The sequence below is a fragment of the Bactrocera dorsalis genome, unplaced genomic scaffold (genome assembly GCF_023373825.1).
Source record: "Bactrocera dorsalis isolate Fly_Bdor unplaced genomic scaffold, ASM2337382v1 BdCtg013, whole genome shotgun sequence".
NCBI lineage: Eukaryota > Metazoa > Arthropoda > Insecta > Diptera > Tephritidae > Bactrocera > Bactrocera dorsalis.
In genome coordinates this window covers 48125-67392 of record NW_026038064.1, presented here as the reverse complement: position 1 = coordinate 67392, position 19268 = coordinate 48125, and the positions used below count along the sequence as shown (strand labels likewise).

Here is a 19268-nt window from a genome sequence, read left to right as displayed (position 1 = left end):
GTCAAAAGCTGCTTTAAAATTGACTAAGACGTGGTATGTGTCCATCCTCTTTTCACGTGTCTTTTCCAAGATTTGGCGCATGGTGAATATCTGGCCAGTCATTGATTTTCCAGGCCTAAAGCCAGACTGAAAGGTCTAATCATTTTGTTGACGATGGGTTTCAATCTTTCACAGAATACCTTGAAAGAACCTTATATGCGATATTGAGGAGGCTCATCCCATGGTAGTTGGTTTATATTGTGGAGACTCCTTTTTGTAAATTGGGCAGAGCACACTTAAATTCCAATCTTCGGACATGCTTTCGTCCGACCATATTCTACAAAGAAGCTTACTAGTCGTAGAGAAATGCTTGGCATTATATCCTTAGTAAAAGTCCTGAATGGAACAGTTAGGAGTTATTTTCTCTTGTTTAAAGTTAAATTTAATATACCGGTTCCCTTTTCGAGGCGGTTTAGACCCTTACTGGGTAAAATCTTGTAGATCAAATTTTTAACTTAACGAAACATTCCAACGCAAAAGTCTTGATTTTAATTGTCGTTCCTGCACATTTCATTTATCTTACTCACTTTTCGAAATTAAAATTATTATTTTTTTGAAAATAACAATTTCTTTCTCAACGTAGTCAATTTTTAGCTAGGTACACATGGCCTAACTTCTTCAACCCCCCGTGGTTCAGGTGGTTGGCAAAATAGGCCTCGTTGATGGTGATAACTTATTCATTTGACTCAAGTTTCTACACAGCGAGTGAGACCATTTTTATGAAATTCCACCTCAAATCGGCACAGTAGGCTCATATAACCGTTTTGTCATACTCCAAGAAATCGATGTCGATTACACTATTTTATCAGAGCCATCTAACATTTTGTTAGGGTAGGAGGAAAAGAATAAGAGTTCTAATTATTTTTGTTCCAAATGTTTCGAGAATTCAGCCAATAACCGAATATAAACCCCGAATATCGTGGGAAGAGAAGGATGTAATTAAATTAAACATTTCAGAATCATGAATCTTTCCTTTTAGAAAATAATTGGAAAAATGGAATTAGTTGTTTCTTTGAGTTTTTTGTGGACTTTATGAAGAATCCATATCAAGATGACTAAAAACAAAACAAAAACATTTGTATTAGTGTGGTTTATATATGTATGTATTTCAATATGTATATACCCATTTCTCTTGTATTTGGTTAATTTTTAAATCGTCTTTTAACACAGATAATAAAACACTCTACAGCAAAGTTTATATCATTCATATTTGATATTTTACTTAGTATTTTAAATTTTTTACAACTGATGGTGTGATTATAGCGCAATCATGCATTCAAACAAATAAAAGATATACAAAAATAGGTTGGTTTAAAATGCAAGTTTCAAACATTTAATAATGTCTTACACTCGAAAACATATAACTTATATTGCGTTATTGTATTAACTTTCTCATTAATTTTTTTTTAATAATATTAATGTCTTTTTAGTTTGCCATTGAGTCTAGCAATTAAAATTGTAACTATAATAAATAAATTTATGCCCTATTATTTTACAATTATTATTACTAAATGTAAGTGTAATTATTATGTGAAGTAAATCTGTAAATATGCCTTAGTACAGTGTTTTATTATTAATATAATTATGTATTTTGTATAAAGGCATTCATATTATTACTCCTTGAATGGTCGCTACACCGCCATACGCGGTTTTGTTCGATTGATGTACATTTCCGAATGCAGACCAAAGTGTAAACATGCATCCTCTTTGTATGTACGTAGATATATAAATAAAATACTTTTACAAATTTCGCTGTTAAACGTCACAATTAAACTTTCATAAGTATTATGTACAACTATCAGGATGTTGACTTTGTTTTCTTTTGGATTTTGGCTCTTTAGAGTGTTCTATTGAGGGTCGTCGTGGATTGCCCAGTGTTACGAGTGCACTAGCCACGGCCAAACCAGCTGACTGTCCTGCAGGTGCATGCTGCAATCCCCCTAAAAATATAAACGTGAAATAAAAATATATATACTTATGTATGTATGTAGCATATAAAAGGAATACTAACCCGTTGGCAAACGAACTAAAAGTGAAAGCACTGCCGCCCGGTTACCACTGCAAGGTTCCAGCGCTATCGGGCTGGGACAATCCTAATTAAGTTTGGTATGATTTTGTTAGCAAATACTTTAAAACACTTTAAAATAATATATCAATTTACCTTTTTGCGCTTTTTGGTTAGATGTGTAATACCCTCCATTGTATGTGTTAAATCAATATTATCTCTGTTTTCGATTTCCACTACAACCTGTGTATAATTTTGCGCATAATGAAGAATTTGTAGTACATCAATAATGTTGCATAGTTATTTACCTGGGAAAATGGACGGCTAGCCATTTGTTCCATTTCGACAAATAGTCGTTGCCTTCTTCGGAACGTATCGTATTTTTGTTTTATTTTCCATAAAACAGCAGCCATAAGTAAAAGCAGCAAGAAACATGTGGAGAATGTGATGAAGAATTGTTGCAGATTCAGCTTCGGATATTGCGAAAAGGCTATCTGTATCCAAATTGGTGGCCGAAAATCATGCACGAACACGTAGAATGTAGTTAAAGAGCTGTTATCTTCCGGTGAATGACCGAAAGTGTATTCAGTTTTTGGAAATCGCTGTCTAAATGTTGAACAATTTATACCAGCATATAAGAATTTCTCCGGAAAACCAGCGCGCTTCACTGAAATGTCCATTTTAGCTGGTACACTACAAGTTATTGTAAAGTCTGCATCGATTTCGGGCTTTTGTGGTGAATTGCGAAAATTAATTTTTGTAAAATGTCTATCTTCCTTTTTGGAGAGATTGAAAGTAAATTGGTAATCGATTGTAAGCTCGTAATAGCATGATGATTTTATGGGATCGCCATTATAATGATTCTGAGTATCGCATTTTTCACAATGATCACCCACTATGCCCTTGGTATTGCAAAAGCATTTTCCAGTGTCGGGTTGACAATTTTCCCCTTGCCCATTGCACTCACATTTTTGACAATGGCCACCATTAATTGGATTGCCCCAATAGCCTTTGCTACATTTCTCACAATGATTACCAGTGGTCAGATTCGAGCACGGTTGTTCGCAAATATTATTATCAGGACAATGTGAGTGTCCATTGCAATTGCATGGTGGACAAGATGTGAAGAACCAATGATTTACTTGACACTCGCTCGCATCATACGGTGACAATGCACCGCCAGCAATACAATTACCCAGACCGGTATTGGAGCCGTCGTCACACCACCCACAGGCCGGATCGTCCAGACATTGTGCACAACTATTATAGAATCCACACTGGGCGCTCGATTGTGCAGCAGTTGAACGACCATTACCCGTATTGGAAGGCGATGAGCGACACTTGGCAGAGTGTGTAGTCCACTCTCGACACTGACCATAAGGAAAACTAGGCGTATACGCATTGCGATCAACACAGCGTTGCTCATTTTGACACCAAATGCACTCGTCCTCTGTACAATTGTGGCAGCTTGTTAATGTTGCACAGGGTTGTGGACAGATTACATCTTCTCGTGTTCGGTTCAAATGTGGTATATTAGACAAATACGGTCTGCAACGAATGTGTTCAGCATCCCAACTGCAGGCAGCATTAGCCGAGCAGGCATGACAGCTATGTAACTGCTCACAAACGGTAATAACCATGAAATCTTCGGTTTTCTGACAATTTTCTAAACGTTTTATATTCGCCACGGGAACAGCTGCGGGCACAAATTGCTGTTGTTGTTGCTGCTGTTGCTGTTGTTTTTGTTGGTTGCTAGATTCATAAAATAATGTGGTTATTGACGTAGTCTCCCGACAACGTTCCTTTGTGCAGACACCATTCCCACAATAGGTGCAACCATATGAGTTCGCCACACAAGATTGACAATTGCTTTGCTCCTGGCAGCGTATCACATCGTTTAGCAGTTCAGAGGTCAATGTAAGGCGACTTTTCGATGGACATACTACATAGTCATATTGCTCGCGACCGAAGATTGCCGAGCGCTGTACTTGGTTTATGGGAATGCAACGCATTTTCTGCACATCCCAAATACATTTCACACCTGGTCGACCGTTTGTGCACTTTTCTTGTTTCGTATAAAAACTACAATAGCCAGGTGTGAAACGCAACATATCGTTCAACAATTGCCCGTTAAAACCACCATATATGTAAAGCGAGTCCTCGAAAACAACAGCACTGTGACCAAATCTGGATATATAAGAGCAAAATGTATGAAAATTAAAATAAGAAAAGATTTGAATTATACGATTGGTTAATGCAATAAAAAGGCTTTAAAAATATGTATTTTTCACTAACATAATGACTATAAGTTTGTAATCAGACAAACAAGAATTTATGCAATTATGTTTTAATCTTTACCTAGCTAGATCTGTTTGCAAGTGTTCTGGCATTTCCTGCGTATGCCACGAATCACAATAGACGTCATACACCAACAAATCTTGACTATAACATTTTGCTCCATAGCTCTGAGAAGTATCATTATGAGTGTTGCCGCCAAATACCATCATGAGTCCATGATTAATGAAGTTAGCTGTGTGAAGTAATCGTGCACTTGGTGCTGCAGACAATAGAGTCCACGTACGTGTTGCGGGCTCATAAGCGTATAATTTTGAGCTTAGCACCTGGCTTGACTCACTCTCCGATATAATGCCACCGTAAACATACACCTTTTCCGTCAAATAATCAAAAGCTGCACTATGTCCAAAACCACCTTTTACCACATAGCCGTAAGTTTCAATGATCTTCCATTCACGTGTACCGAAATTAAATTCTTGTACAGTATTCAGGTAACCATATTGTGGTGAATGTCCGAAAATAGCAATCATGTATTGATAATTGTTTTTGTCGCCGAAACCAGGTACTAACGTTGCCGTATGACCTGCTACACGCAAAGGCCCACACATAACATACGACGTTAGACCTGTTGAGTTACATGCATCACTTTTAACTGTTATATTTTCCCAGGTTTTAGCAGACACATCAAACGCCCATAACTCATTAGATACGCCACGACCCTCGATTACACCACCGTACATGAAAATTTTATCACCATACATAACGGTAGAAGCTCCATACCGTTTTTCGGGTACACTACTGCCACCCTCAATATGTAAGGTTTCCCATACATTGCCATTGAAATCGTACGTGGTCATAAGTTCACCACGCCCATATGACTCTCCACCAATTATATGAAGTGTATCACGCCATACAGCAGAACCGTGTGAAGCGGTTCCGGGTGGAGGGGGTGATTGTGTCGGATAAATTGTGGACCAAACACCAAGTGCCTTGAGTTGGCCACAATCATTTCCACCAAAACCTTCATTACACAGGCATCTAAAATGCGACAATGTTTTAAGATGTTATACAAAATAAATAATTTGTTTAAATTTTTACCGTTCGTCGTCTTCTTTGCATGTGCCCTGTCCTTTATCCTCTGAACAGCCGTTAGGACATGCGGCTACGTCACAAGCCTCACCTTTGTATAAATTATCGCAAATACAGTCTCCTTCACTACATCTTCCATGACCAGAACATTCGAGCTCTAATTTGAAAAATGTATACGTAAAAGAAGTATTAAAGTTAGAATATAATACAGTTACCTTCTGTCGCTGTAGGGCATCCATCCATCTTGTAAGAAAGATTGAAACCAGACATATTGTAAGCGTCATCACTGAAGAAATGAAGTAGCGCTGTACCCGAACGGGCAATTACTTGTGGTACTTTTCGTATCGCAAAATTATCTCTGTACATAAGCCCGCTAAAAATATAATTATATATACTGGTTATAAAATTTATTTAATATTATATAATTAAATTATCTTACCTAAAAACTGCTAAGAGAGGTGAATCTACACTGTCGCCATCGTAAATATACAAGTGATCCCAACCGCATTCCGTGGCAAATTCACGCAAATGAATTCGAATGGAAGGTGTCCGCAGTGAATTTGTGTGGGGATGTCGAGTATCAATCAGCCAACTGCACTTAACACTTACTGAGTAATTTCCTTGACCATCGTGAATAGTTCCAGATGGATGATATAATCTTTAAATAAGAAATCAATTAACACAGATTATGCTATTCAGAAACCTCTGTTATCTGTTAAACTTAATTTTTTAGGTAGTATTGGAATATTTATTTGTATTTGGTAAATACTTAGAACATACAATAAAAACATGAATTGCTGTACCCTTTTACAAAAAAATAAATAATGCATTGAAATGAGGTTTGTGTGATTAACTGAATTATCACAAAACAAAAATTTCGATCATTTTATGTTACCCATCATTAACGATAAAATAAAGTTGAAGATTACAAACTTTTATTTATGTGCCTATGTATACAAACATATGAACGTAATAATTCAAAAATATTGTATGACTGGCACTTTATATTTAGGAAGCAGATAAGATATTTTACCAAATATGTAAATATGTCAAATGTTACGGCTGTTAGAGAAATTGGACTTGTAATAAGTAAATGCTTGATTTAACACTTTGCTATACAATAACACAAGTGTTATGCAGAAGCCAGAAAATTGCTAAAAGGCAACAAAACAAACGAGTACTAATCAATAATACCATTCATAAGTATTAAACAAGAAACTAGGAGAAATGTACTTATTTACATACTCAACATTATTTTTCGTTTTGAGTTGTGTTATTACGAGACCTTAAAAATCTATATGTTACCATAATACTTACCTCACTTTACCTCCACAGAACTGGCATTCCGGCCCTTGCCAACCATCAGCACATAGGCATTGCCCATCTTTCTGACACTGACCTTCATTTTGGCAGTGGTTGCCCTGAACTGTACAATTAAAAGCAGAAACTCGGCTCAATTCACTAAAACAGCCGTGGAAGATTAATAGTAGAAGAAGGAGCAGGCATTTCCGCCGGTATTTCGCATTGAATATGGGAAAGTTCTGCGCAGGTGAAATTGATGCTACCATGACTGAAATGTTACAGTTGGAAGACGATAGCATGGGCAATCTTAAAGGCCTCAGCGACTTAGTAGATAAAAAAATATTTAAATCTGCCAGTGAATTTTGCTTTATTCTATCTTTATTTTGGGAACACCGTTCCAACGGTGAATTCTGCAGCTGCAAATCTCTTCTGTCATTGTCAATCACTTTTTTCCTGTAGCAAATGAACTGTGTCAAAGCCACACACATTTTTAATTTTGATTATTCTATTAAATTATTTAAAATTGGTCGTTTGTTTTATTTTTACAAACTTTCACTCACATCTTTTTAAATATTTTCAACAAAACTGTTAACGCCTTAAAAAACTAAACTAAATAAAAATGTTTCACGGATCCACCACCCCACTCTTTGTCTATGTGCCAAATGGTTATTTTGCTTCCTTTAACTTTTAAATCACAGTTTACAATTCAAATATTATTCCAATATATCCCAACTAAAATTAAAACAATTCAAACATTTAATATATTTCTTATTGAGTTTAGATTTGCAAGAAGAACAATTTATTTTCAGACATTTCCTTTTCGAACTTTCTTTGACTTTTCCCTTTTGCAACAACAATTCGTAGTTTTGTACCTTGCCAGACCAATATTCAGCTCAATCTCAAGTATGTGCGAACAACTTTTTGTAATTTAAAAAACTATTTGAACACTTGGCGCATAATAAAAAATTTTTGAATGAAATTCTTTTAAACACTAAATAATTTTCTATTTATTTCACTTAAATATAGTTTTTTAATAAAATTATGTGTTAAGAATTTTATTAATATACTTCTCGATAGGTAGCATCATTCTAGAGATTTAAAATGCATCCCTGTTTATTTCTTTTCGCTCTTCGGGTTTATACACGACTGCGAACTTTCTATTTTCTGTGATTGCGTTGTGTGCAGGAACACCTTTTTTCAAGAAAATATTAGGTTCAGCAAATTAATAAAGGTGTGTGATACCATAGAGAATAATTTATTGGAAAAGGTAAACAGCAGAAATAAAGTTAAATCAATATACGAACATCTAAAGTGGACAGAGTTTTTAGGTTGATACTAATTGAAAGAAGAAATGGCTGAAGTTGAGAAAGTTTCAGCTACAGCAACGAGCCTTCCTGAGGCGGCTGCTGCCACAGATATACCTTTATCCGAAATAGGCGAGGCAGTCGGCAATAATGTGTTGGAGTTCGGAACTTCGCCAACTCAAGAACCTTCAAGTAACTCCCATCCTCATGATTCCGAATATGATACAGCATCAGATCTCGAAGGCGGCGGTGAAGAGTACGATGATGAAGAGGATGATGACGATTTAGATGACGAAAGTATGACGGATGGAGAAAGCATGACTGACGATGATGATGACGACGACGACGACGAAGAAGATGGAAGACAAGGTAATATGAGTTTAGAGAAAGCAGAAATAGAAGCACAAAAGAAAGTTGATGAGGACCGTAGTAACCCGCAATATATACCAAAGCGGGGAACATTTTATGAACATGATGATCGTACTGCTGAAGTAGACGTTGATAGATCAATCAATTTGGATGAAGTCGGTGAAATGCAAGAAGGAGGTGTTGGTGGATCGAAACCACCACAATCGCCTACCATATCACAAGCATCGAAAACAATGAAAAAATGGCAAGCTGCTTCTGCTGTAGAACGTTGGAGTCACGATCGATTTGATGCTTCAGAGCAGGCTCCAAAGTCGCGATCTGAATTGGTTTCTGCATATGGCTATGATATTCGTACAGAAGATGCGCCACCACGAGCACGCCGACGCCGTCGGTATGGCCGTGGTCCTAGTAAATATTCTCGTAATTGGGAAGATGAAAGTGCTTACCTTAAAGCAAGTAATAAAGAACGTAAGCCACCACGCGCCTCAGATTTTCCAAGTTTGAATGAGCGAAGTGTTCATAAAACAAGAAAAACACCAGTCACGCGTGAAGAAAAAGAAAATAGAGCTGATAAACGGTCTAGTGCAGAAAAGCAAGTTAGTACTTCACGACCTATTCCGTTACAAGATGAACGCCGCGACACCAAAGTTAATAATAGTAAAGGAAAAACTTTTAGTCATCAAGCAAACCAGGGTGGTCGGCAAGCACCAATGGAGTTTAAGCAAAAGCAACGTAATTCTCGTCAGATTAACAGTTCATATAAAGACTCTCAAAATAACCGCAACGATGGACAGTATGAACGAGGGAATAACCGGCATTCAGCTAACCCGCAGGCAAATTCTGGGATAATAGATTATAATCAGCAAAAAACTGGCAATGGCAAGACACAAACACATTCCAGGTACTCTCAGGCAGAGGGTACGTATGGTGCGGTACCCATCAGTGGTGGTGGCAACAATCATCAATCTTACCAACAGCAGAAGCAAAAATCTCAATTACAACCGAATCAGCAACAATCCTCAACGGCATCCATACGCCAGCAGTCGCAACAAAACAGTTCGCCTGCCACATCTAATTTATCTCAACGTCTGCAGCAAGTTCAGAATCGCAACGATCCAAGTCACGTAGGCAGTGTTCAAATGCATGCTCTAGCTTCGCAAAATCAACTAGCTGGTCAACAAAAACAATTAGCTGGTGCTAACGTTGTACTCAATAATCAACAAGGTAATCAACAATCTCAAGCAATACAACAGATATCGCAGGAACAACGAGGTCCACCGAAGCGATATTCAAGTCTTCGTCGTTCACAGCATGAAGCACAACATATAACAGATCAAATGCAGCAAATGCATATACAACAGCAGCAACCACCCATTCTAATGCAAGATCAACACATGATGCAAGCCAATCTTATGCAGCTTTATCATCAAGAAAATTTGCAAGCCATGCAAGCTTTGCAAGCTAATCAAAATCCCAGTCAACCACCGAAGTCCTCTTCGGGATATGCTTCAGTACCAACACCAACTCAAGGACCACCTTATGCTAATTCTGGGAGTACTGCGACTGCTCCGGGTTCATTTTATGTCGCTTCACCTGATGTATATACTGCTACTGCTGCAGCTAGTCCACAAGCGCAACCTCCTGGTCAATATGCGCAACAGGCACCGCCAAATTACCTGCCACCATCTTCAGCTACAACCCCGAACAATCTCGCCTATGCTGGAGGTCAGCCAACGGCAACTACGCCACAAGTGGCTGGGGCTCCTCCAGCTTCATTTGGGCCCACATCTTCTGGGCCACCCCCAACAGCGGCTACTGCTACGGGAGCGGCTACACCAAACGCCAATTCAAACTTTTCAAATTATCAAAATTACAATACCGTTGGAGGAACCACATATTTCGTGCCACCTGCACAGGCAACCACTCGTCCAGTGGTATTACCTCAAAGACGTCCAACTAACGCCATACCTATATTACCACCATCAGAGAAAAATAAGCAACGCCCCGTAGACGCAAAGGATGAGGTAAAAGCGCTTGCTACCAATTCAGCATCACAAGGTAATGCACAATCATCGGCGCCCATTGGTAGCGCAGAAAATATTGATCATATTATTGACAACATGTTTGTTCAACGTCCGGCTTTCCAGCCACCACAGCCACCAGCTAATCCAACTCGCAAAAGTTCCTCACCATCTTTAACTGCCGACAATAGCGGTGGAGATAATAGTAGTTGTGGTGGTAGCGGCCTGATCAATTCCTCACTTTCCGATGAGATGAATATTCCCGCAAACGGCGAAAAATCCTCGAACAATTCAGAGAATGGTCAATTGGAAAAAACTGTTAACAACCCTATGATACTAACGAAAGAATGAGTTTCAATTGTTTGGTCCGCATAAACATTAATTAGAAGTAGCAAAATTTCGCAAAACTAAAAGAAATAACATATGTATATCATATCCTAATGTGAATTATGATGAGATTTTAAATCCCCAAGTGCAAAATCATCGAAAATGCATGGAGCTTTTCTTCGAATCTATCATTGGGTCATGTCAAAGAATTTATAATGATGCTTCTGTTTTATTGCTTAACTCTTTATTCTGTCAAAAGTTAATACGTATTTACATATGCATACATATATGTATATATGGATTTTAATAAATTAACTGTAGTTTTAAAAAATGTAGCAAAGAATTACGATATCTGAAAAAAAAATTTGTTATATGAAATATAAATTGTAATCTATAATTATTGTATCTATAATTAACTTTTTCTTCAGAAAAATACAAACACTTTATTTATTCAACCAATTTTTGCCGTTATTATGTTAAAAATATTAAAGATGTGAGTAATAAATTTGAGTCAAGTGAATTACAGTGTCCGTATTTACTGTAAAATTTTATATTAAGGATAATCATATAAAATTAAATAAACGATTTACCGCTGTTTGTGATCATAATTTCCTGTACGCAGGTGACTTTGTATTTGATGACGTCAAGATGCAACTAGTTGAAAGTTTCCCCCATATTAAAATTTTTAATGCAGAATACGACGCTTAAAGTCATTAAAAGTTTTCTTTATACTAATACCGTAAAAAAGTTAAATTTAAGGAATTATGCGAAAGCTTTCATAAGCTTAACTTGAAACTCTTAATTTACTATTCTTCCTATGTTTTGTGCAATTGAATACCAAAATATTATGACTTTAAATATAAATATTAGAATTTTATTGTACAATATTTTATTTGACTCACAATGATAAGAAAAATAACCTAAACTTGTTTTCAATAGTCTAAATGAAAAATCTGGTAACATGATGTAAGATTCACACGTACATAAGTACATTGTAATATATTTAAATAATAATTTGTTCATGTTTTATTAAGTGATGTAATAAATCCTTACTGCCATACTGATTTGAAAAATTGAATGTGCTCAACTAATTTTATTACGAAGATAGAATTTCACTAACTGTATACAGACTTCAGCATCCTCTGCACTATCGTGACCAGCCTCTGAAAATTCCATTAGATACATACAATTAATCATAGAGACGAAAATAAAATAATAAATATTCACCATTTTCTTGAATGATCCGTTTTAAATTTTCAATGCATAAAGTTTTGAGAGCACGCTTCTTTGGCGGTCCCATTTTGTGTGGAAATAGTACTGACGTATCTACTACTACACTGTGTATCAGCTTCAAAGCCTTAAGATCGCTATCTAAACTGTGGCCGACTAGAATAGTTTTAGAATGAAACATCGACATCAGAATAGCTTGCACATCACGTAGGGTTCTTGTTTCACACTTCAACATCGCCTCAGTAATTCCAGAATAGCTAAACAAAATAAATCGTTTTATAAACAATTGTATATGTGTCATGATTACTTACACCGTGTTGTAATCGACAATTTTATTTTCTGGTTTAACTAACGCATCGTACACTGTGCGCCCATTAATGTCAACAACTGTAACGCGTGTCAATTCTATGCCCATTGTTGTGTAGCACATTTCACAATCTAGTGCATAAATATCTTTTTTTGTCGGTATATAATCCGCATCCTTTTTAATTGTAGTAATATAGCCGGTAAGATTATCATAATCTACATAATCCGCAACATGATAATTAGCATACGAGCAGCCAGGTGTACCAGCTGGTTGCTGACAACAACGGTGATGATTGTCGGCGAATCCTTATTAGGTTAATGATGTAAGTTAGTACTTGAATTTTTATGTTATATGAAATAAAATTATACCTCTACGATAACCTGCACTTTTTGGATGATAATTGCATTCATCCACACATATTTCATCATAAATTTTCAAATTGAAAACTTTTCCGCAACGACTGCAATAACGTTCATCTACATTGGGACGTCGTGAGGGTCTCGTGCTGGTTATTATTGCAATGCCAGGACCGTTTCCAGGTCGTGGAAACCCATTCGATGCCAACTGCTCCTCAGTAAGACGTAATTCGTACACCATATCGTATGCTTTGTCGCCAGGCAACTTATCAAAGGGTTCATTGCCATCGCTCGCATCACTTCTTCTGCATTAATTTTATAACGTCTATTAACATGCTTCGTTCATATATATACATATATTTTACGATATCAATCTTACATTTTTTTCTGCACACTCCAAGTATTCGTTTTGGCTAGTTTCCCAGCCAATATGACCTCATGAGATAGCATCCTGTTGGTGTCGGCTGGTTTATTTCCAGAATCTTAAAATTAGTAGATTAGTTAAAATATTCAATTATCAAATATTAAAAAGATCAGTACCGGTTGCTTCCTTTCTTAGTTTATTTATGGCTAACAAAGCGCTACTTTTATAAATAACTGGCGTATTACATTTTTTTAAAACAGCTAGCTCTTCTGTTTGTGCCTGCATTAATAGAGATAAGATATAAAATAAAGCAATGCGTTTAAAAACATATTTACCCGTTCCCAAGCGTCGGCCATATTCGGATATATGGCCAAGCAATGTTTTACCATCATTTCGTAATACTGCATCCGGATATTAAATGATATTTTTGATGAATTTGCCTCTAGCACTGGTGGTTTCGCGGGTTTTATCTAAACAAATATATTATTATGAACATATTAATAAAAGCTGTATAACACAAAACTTACAGCTTCTTTTGTCGCCAGTGCTGCGGTAATTTTGTGGGCAACACGTTCACCTTTTTTGGTTGTTTGTGCTGGTGTAAATGCCGGCTGTTTCCCCGCTCTAAGCTCTTCTACTTTCTTCTTTGCCCGCTCCAAAGCAATTATGTTGGCGACGGGCGCAATGGTACGAGCTAGAAAAATAAAAATTCAAAGGGACTTTCAATTGTAATTTCTATTTTGTTAACTAAAACATATTACTTATACGAGGCGGAGGTGTTAAATAACTTTTTGGTATAAGTGGTGTTAGCTGACTCTGGCTCTTTTCTTTTGCCTTACGTAAAGCTTCAGTTGCTTCCCTCACTTTTTCCTCAGCTTCACGTACCGCCGTTTCCGCTACTGTAGCTTCCTCTTCTCTTTTGCGATGCATCGCAGATTGTCGATTGAAAATAGCCTATAATTGTACCGGATAATAAAATAGCCTATAATACTTTGGGATATTTGAATGTTCTTACTTGCATGGCATTGCGTATGTGATCGGGCTTTCGCAATAAAAGAGGAGATTGTACTTTTAACTTGTCTGCGTTGTGATAAGCAACCCGCTTCTTTTGTAATGAGTTGGTAACATATTCATCTTCTTGTGATTGGTGACGTTTCAATGCTTTAGATTCATTTATGCTACTCTTGAGTTCACCATTATTATCTTTATGCATGGAAGCAAAATCCTTTTCCAGTTGTTCGTATATCATTTGACATTCTTTATTAATCTCTTCCGTGATGGGAAACTGCTCTGTACTTTCTGTTGATGTATGTGGTGAAATAGGATCCACCGGTGACGATAGTTTGATTTCTCTGTGAATTTTATTTGATGAGCTGTGATTTGATTTTGAAGATTTTTTTGAACTACTGCGATGCTTTGAGCCTTCTTTAACTTCCGATAAAGTTGACGAAGGCCTACTCTTTGATGAAGAAGATTTCGATGACGAAGTATTCTTGTAGTCTTTTTCATGTTTATGTCTTCTGTCATCTTTTTTGGAGTTTTCTTCGTGCCTGGATTCCTTGTGTTTTCGATTTTCTGTTTTGTGTATGTTTTTATTTTCTTCTTTGGAAATGATTTTTAATCGACTTTCTTTGTTAAGCGATGTTTCTTTAATAATTGGAGTTTCCTTTTTTTGTTTTATATCCTTACTACTACGCCGAGAACTTTTTTTCTCTTCATTGCTAATTACGTCTTTTTTAGATATTATTATGTTTGCTTCTTCAGCATTATTAATTTTATTTTGATTACCTTCCGTTCTAGTATTAGGTGGTATTTCACCATTTTGCTTAACATCTTTTACAACCTCAGTTTCTAGTATTTCACCAAGTTCGTTTAACTCCTCTTCGCAATCGTCAAGATTTAAACTAAACAATTCATTATCATCATTTTTGCATGTTGCTGGAATATAAATGGGGGCACGTAATTCAAACGCTAAAGGAGGTTTTGAAGGGCTAGCATTTAAGGCTGGTTTCTCGGGTTGATACTCCAGTTTTGGTTTTGATTTAGTAATAGTTGGTAAGGGCAGCAGTTTTGGAGAAGGTTTATAGTCCGGCACAGACACATTATTTGTTGTTTGATTTTCATCTGAGATGTATGTAAATGTAATAAAAACTTAAGTATTCATATAAAAAAATACACACCTTTACGCACATGCTTAAAATGACAGTACGGCCTTTGGCAAGATTGTGTTCCAGTATTCTGATTATTGCTGATTGTTCCCGTAAAATAAGGACAAGGAAATCCCTTAAATAAACCAAGTGAAGGTAACATATTATTGCTTCCTTTCTTTAGAAAGTCATTGTGCAACACAAATATTCTTGTTTGTTTGAGTTCATTATACCAGAAAATTACTTGCTCGCTTTAGATAACAATGTTACCGGTATATGAAAATTTTAGAATTTCTTCAACTATGTACAGGGTGGTACAAGTTAAACAAAATTGAAATATGTAATCGGTTTTTTGTACAAAAACCGTGAGGACAAATTCAAACGTTGTTTAACTATTAGTAAAGGTGTTTTATTTAAAGTGAATCTCTGTAATTATTTTCCAATATCTCGGAAATGTCGTACGTAGTACATTTTGAAATGTTAGTTACACCATAACCCTTCTTTGCAAATCATCTTTAAGAACATACGTAATTGTAGGTGCAGGTATATTAGCGGAAGTATGAAATTTATGTAATTTCTATTAAATTTCCCCAAATTTTGAATTTACTTTTTACGTTTTAAAAGATTATTGTCCTCAAATTGTATCATTTTTTGCATGTAAATCAATAATTAAAGGTTTCAGTATAATATCCTTTGTACAGGTATAAGTACACAGCTAGTATTCGAATACGCCATAATTTTTATAACGGTATTATCATTTTTAAAAGGAAGTGCACATTTATAAACATACTTAGACATGAAACTATTGCATTTACTAATGTAAAATATGGAGCCGTTCCAGTTAGTTATTTACAAACATTCTTTCAGTGCGGTTGTTTAGTCACTTGTATACACACACAATGATAATGTACGGCTAGTACACTCTGTTTGTTGATAACTCACTGGACGATGGGGGCTTGTTCTTTGTGTTTTTATGAATATTTTGCGGATCAAAGGTCATTTTTGTATATGTACATTTCCACATCTATGAAAATTGTTTACGTTACGTATTTTCACGTAGGGGTTGTGACACACATATGTACATATGTATGTTAATGATTAAATTTTTTTATTACCTGTTGGCAGTGAATTAAAAGAAGTAATGATAATAGTGTCAAATATACGAGTTTACATTTTGGTCAACTCACTGTTAACGTTATCAATTTTAAAAACAATATTCGACTGTAAGTTTAAACTCAAAGTCAACATACATATGCCTTAATAATAGCCCTAGTAATTGTTTATTCATGAGATGAAATAAATAACATTAATTTACATATATGTACATATGTATGTATATGTATAGAAGAGTCGAAGTAAATACATATGTGTATTATTAATAAGCTTTGATTGTGGTTGCTCATCAACGAACACTTTTTCACATTTTCAGTTCCTCATCAGTCATGGATCGTGCTAGCATTTTCTTCCTAGATGAAGGCGAATCAAATACTTTCGATTTTGACGAAACTTTACCACCATTGCCACTACCAGATCTACACGATACATTACAACGATACTATGATACTATTAAACCATTTGGATCACCGAGTGAATTAGAAAAATCTAGGAGAATCATTTCTGATTTTGAATGTGGCATCGGTACTCAATTGCATAGGAAACTAAAAGAACGTGCTGCAGTTAAAAAGAACTGGTTAAATGAATGGTGGGATAAATATGCCTACCACATGTTACGTACACCACTAATTCCATACATCATAATGGCGATGCCTGTAAACTTAGAAGTTATAAATATTCCAGAGACACCTGCCTTCCTACTAAAGGTTTGTATGGTGGTCGGGTATCTTATAAATATTCAGTATTTACTTAATACAATTTGTTACTGTTTAGAATCTAGCGCGAATATTGTACCATACTCTTGAGTTTTGGAATTTGTTAAGGAAAGCAACAATTAAACCCCATTCATCACATGGTGGCAAAATTAAATATTCTTCAGCATTATACAAACGATTTTTCTCGGCAACACGAGCTCCAGGCATAGAATATGATTACATAAAAACTTACTTTAAGCCAAGTATAGTATTTATAGAAACCCCAAATATTTATTAAACTACATCTAAAAAATTGTATTCTCTGTTTTAGTTAACGAAGGTACCACGCCATCTCATGTCGTTGTTACTGGAAAGGGACGTATATTCGCATTTGACGGTTTGCATGCGGATGGAACACTAATTTCGCCTCATGAAATCCTTATCGTTTTGCAGCGTATTCGAAGTATTTTGGACTATGAACCAATGGGCGACTGCGTCCCTGTCCTTACACATGACGATCGCACTACTTGGGCAAATGTTAGTAAATCAAGAATAACAGGAAATCCAAAACTGAACTAAATTAACATTGTTGTAGAATTATATGCATATTCAAGAAATTTCGGAGAAGAATAAGGAAACTATAGAGACTATAGAAAGCTCTTTCATAATTGTTACATTCGATGAAAATGAGCCTCATAGTTATGAAGAAACTTCGCAGCTTTGTGTTAATGGCGATTTTCACTCAAAATGGGGAGACAGAAGCAGTACAATTATTGCTTTCAAGAACGGACGATTCGCGTATATTGGGGAGGTATGTACATACATGAGAAGCTTGCTGATTAACATATGTATATATTGTACATATAAATATATATACATACATATATCGTTCATATATGTACATAGACATCCGTTTCATAAGATAATCAATTAATTAAATTATTATTTCATTGTATTAAAAGCATTCAGCATATGATGGTACGTTTAGCGTGAGTTATGCACTTTTTGTGCAATTGAGTATGTTTGAAATTGCTGAGCCCGACTGGAGTTGCACTGACAACAGCACGTATATTACGTTAACAGAATTAAAATTTGACTTGGACAATGAACTTCAAAAGGAGATCGAGCGTGCAAAACTGGACTGCGACCAAAGGGTAGCTATAAATTTGAAACACAAAAATAAACTCATTTAAAGGAATACATTGACTTTTGAACTCATTTAGAGAAATGACATTATTATAACGTATGATTATTTTAATGAATATGCAAAAGACGACATCAAAAGGTGGAATTTACACCCAGACTCCTTTGTGCAAGTTATAATGCAATTGGCATATGCAGAATTACATCAAGAGTAAGGCATATAATGAATAAAGATTTTTTATAATTTTTATATACATACATACATATGTACATATGAATATTCACAACAAAGAATTGCCGCAACCTATGAGACTGCTTTAACTCGCCATTTTTACAATGGTCGAACCGAGACTTTACGCTCTTGTACCACAGAGGTTCATAAGTTTATACAAATGGCGCGTGAAGGAAAGTCTTCTTCCGGAGAAATAGTCGCCGCCTTTCGAAATGCTGTTAATAATCATAATCACATGATGAATGAAGCACGGAAAGGAAATGGAGTAGATCGACATCTCTTTGGGCTTTGGTGTATAGCATACGAAAATGGAATAGATGTACCAGAGATTTATAATGATCCTTTATATATAAAAAGTGGAGGAGGTGGGAATTTTGTTCTATCTACAAGTACATTGGGTTACACCTCTATTGTTGGATTTGTAGCTCCTATGACACTAGATGGTTATGGTGTCTTTTATTCAATAACCGCGGACACGTACGTTTGAGACATGTGTTTTTTACAGTATTAATAACGAATTGTAATTATTGTAATATTCCATTCCAGTATTTATATTCAAATCACTGCATTTCGTGATAGCACCAAAACAAGCGCACACAAGTTTAACGAAATATTCAAACAGCAATTTTCCAGAATTAAAAAATATTTGGAGGATAATTCTAAGTTATAAAAAAATTATCTAAGACATTATCTTATATTTTAATGCTTTCATTTTATAATTTTCATTTTTGACTTAGGTGTAATTTAATATACTTGTATTTTTTTAATATTATTAAAAAACAATTTAAGCATTCGCGGCTTTAGTACGATTTCAACATTTGGGAATAATTTGGAAATATGTATGCTTTATTAAATACAGCAAAGAAATATCAACCACCCTGCAAGAGATTTTTGCTAAAGTTTCTATGAGTTTCTTAACACTAGAATACA

At 35.7% G+C, this 19268-nt stretch overlaps 4 protein-coding genes across 8 annotated transcripts; 2 read left to right on the top strand and 2 right to left on the bottom strand.

Annotated features, from left to right (window-relative positions):
• Window positions 1-1159: 1159 nt before the first annotated feature.
• LOC105227587 (attractin) lies at window positions 1160-7585 on the bottom strand. 4 transcript variants are annotated; one of them, XM_029550824.2, is made up of 10 exons: window positions 7291-7584; window positions 6746-7197; window positions 5868-6086; window positions 5644-5801; window positions 5438-5585; window positions 4403-5377; window positions 2353-4231; window positions 2201-2287; window positions 2051-2132; window positions 1160-1979 (listed from the first exon to the last, which is right to left on the bottom strand). In XM_029550824.2, the coding sequence occupies exons 2-10, from the start codon at window positions 7027-7029 to the stop codon at window positions 1825-1827; spliced, it is 3987 nt and encodes a 1328-aa protein (XP_029406684.2). In that variant the 5' UTR covers window positions 7030-7197; window positions 7291-7584; the 3' UTR covers window positions 1160-1824. The 4 variants fall into 4 exon arrangements, with proteins under 4 accessions (XP_029406684.2, XP_011205306.2, XP_049317182.1 ...); XM_011207004.4 differs by having other exon boundaries at window positions 6746-7585; XM_049461225.1 differs by lacking the exons at window positions 6746-7197; window positions 7291-7584 and adding an exon at window positions 6462-6611.
• Window positions 7586-7843: 258 nt separating this feature from the next.
• Window positions 7844-11210, top strand: LOC105227585 (protein CASC3). Its single transcript, XM_011207001.4, has 2 exons — window positions 7844-7997; window positions 8059-11210. Exon 2 carries the CDS (start codon window positions 8082-8084, stop codon window positions 10773-10775), a length of 2694 nt encoding a protein of 897 aa, XP_011205303.2. The 5' UTR covers window positions 7844-7997; window positions 8059-8081; the 3' UTR covers window positions 10776-11210.
• A 386-nt stretch (window positions 11211-11596) lies between these two features.
• LOC105227586 (RNA exonuclease 1 homolog) lies at window positions 11597-15445 on the bottom strand. Its single transcript, XM_011207003.4, has 11 exons — window positions 15189-15445; window positions 14024-15132; window positions 13770-13962; window positions 13536-13702; window positions 13344-13478; window positions 13185-13287; window positions 13024-13126; window positions 12657-12949; window positions 12293-12593; window positions 11979-12238; window positions 11597-11914 (listed from the first exon to the last, which is right to left on the bottom strand). The coding sequence occupies exons 1-11, from the start codon at window positions 15316-15318 to the stop codon at window positions 11835-11837; spliced, it is 2874 nt and encodes a 957-aa protein (XP_011205305.1). The 5' UTR covers window positions 15319-15445; the 3' UTR covers window positions 11597-11834.
• A 546-nt stretch (window positions 15446-15991) lies between these two features.
• On the top strand, window positions 15992-19131 carry LOC105227584 (peroxisomal carnitine O-octanoyltransferase). Of its 2 annotated transcripts, none has more exons than XM_011207000.3 (9): window positions 15992-16150; window positions 16585-16975; window positions 17043-17226; window positions 17295-17500; window positions 17559-17774; window positions 17926-18117; window positions 18187-18317; window positions 18399-18815; window positions 18885-19131. In XM_011207000.3, exons 1-9 carry the CDS (start codon window positions 16104-16106, stop codon window positions 19006-19008), a joined length of 1908 nt encoding a protein of 635 aa, XP_011205302.1. In that variant the 5' UTR covers window positions 15992-16103; the 3' UTR covers window positions 19009-19131. The 2 variants fall into 2 exon arrangements, with proteins under 2 accessions (XP_011205302.1, XP_019846381.1); XM_019990822.3 differs by lacking the exon at window positions 15992-16150 and adding an exon at window positions 16237-16378.
• Window positions 19132-19268: the final 137 nt, after the last annotated feature.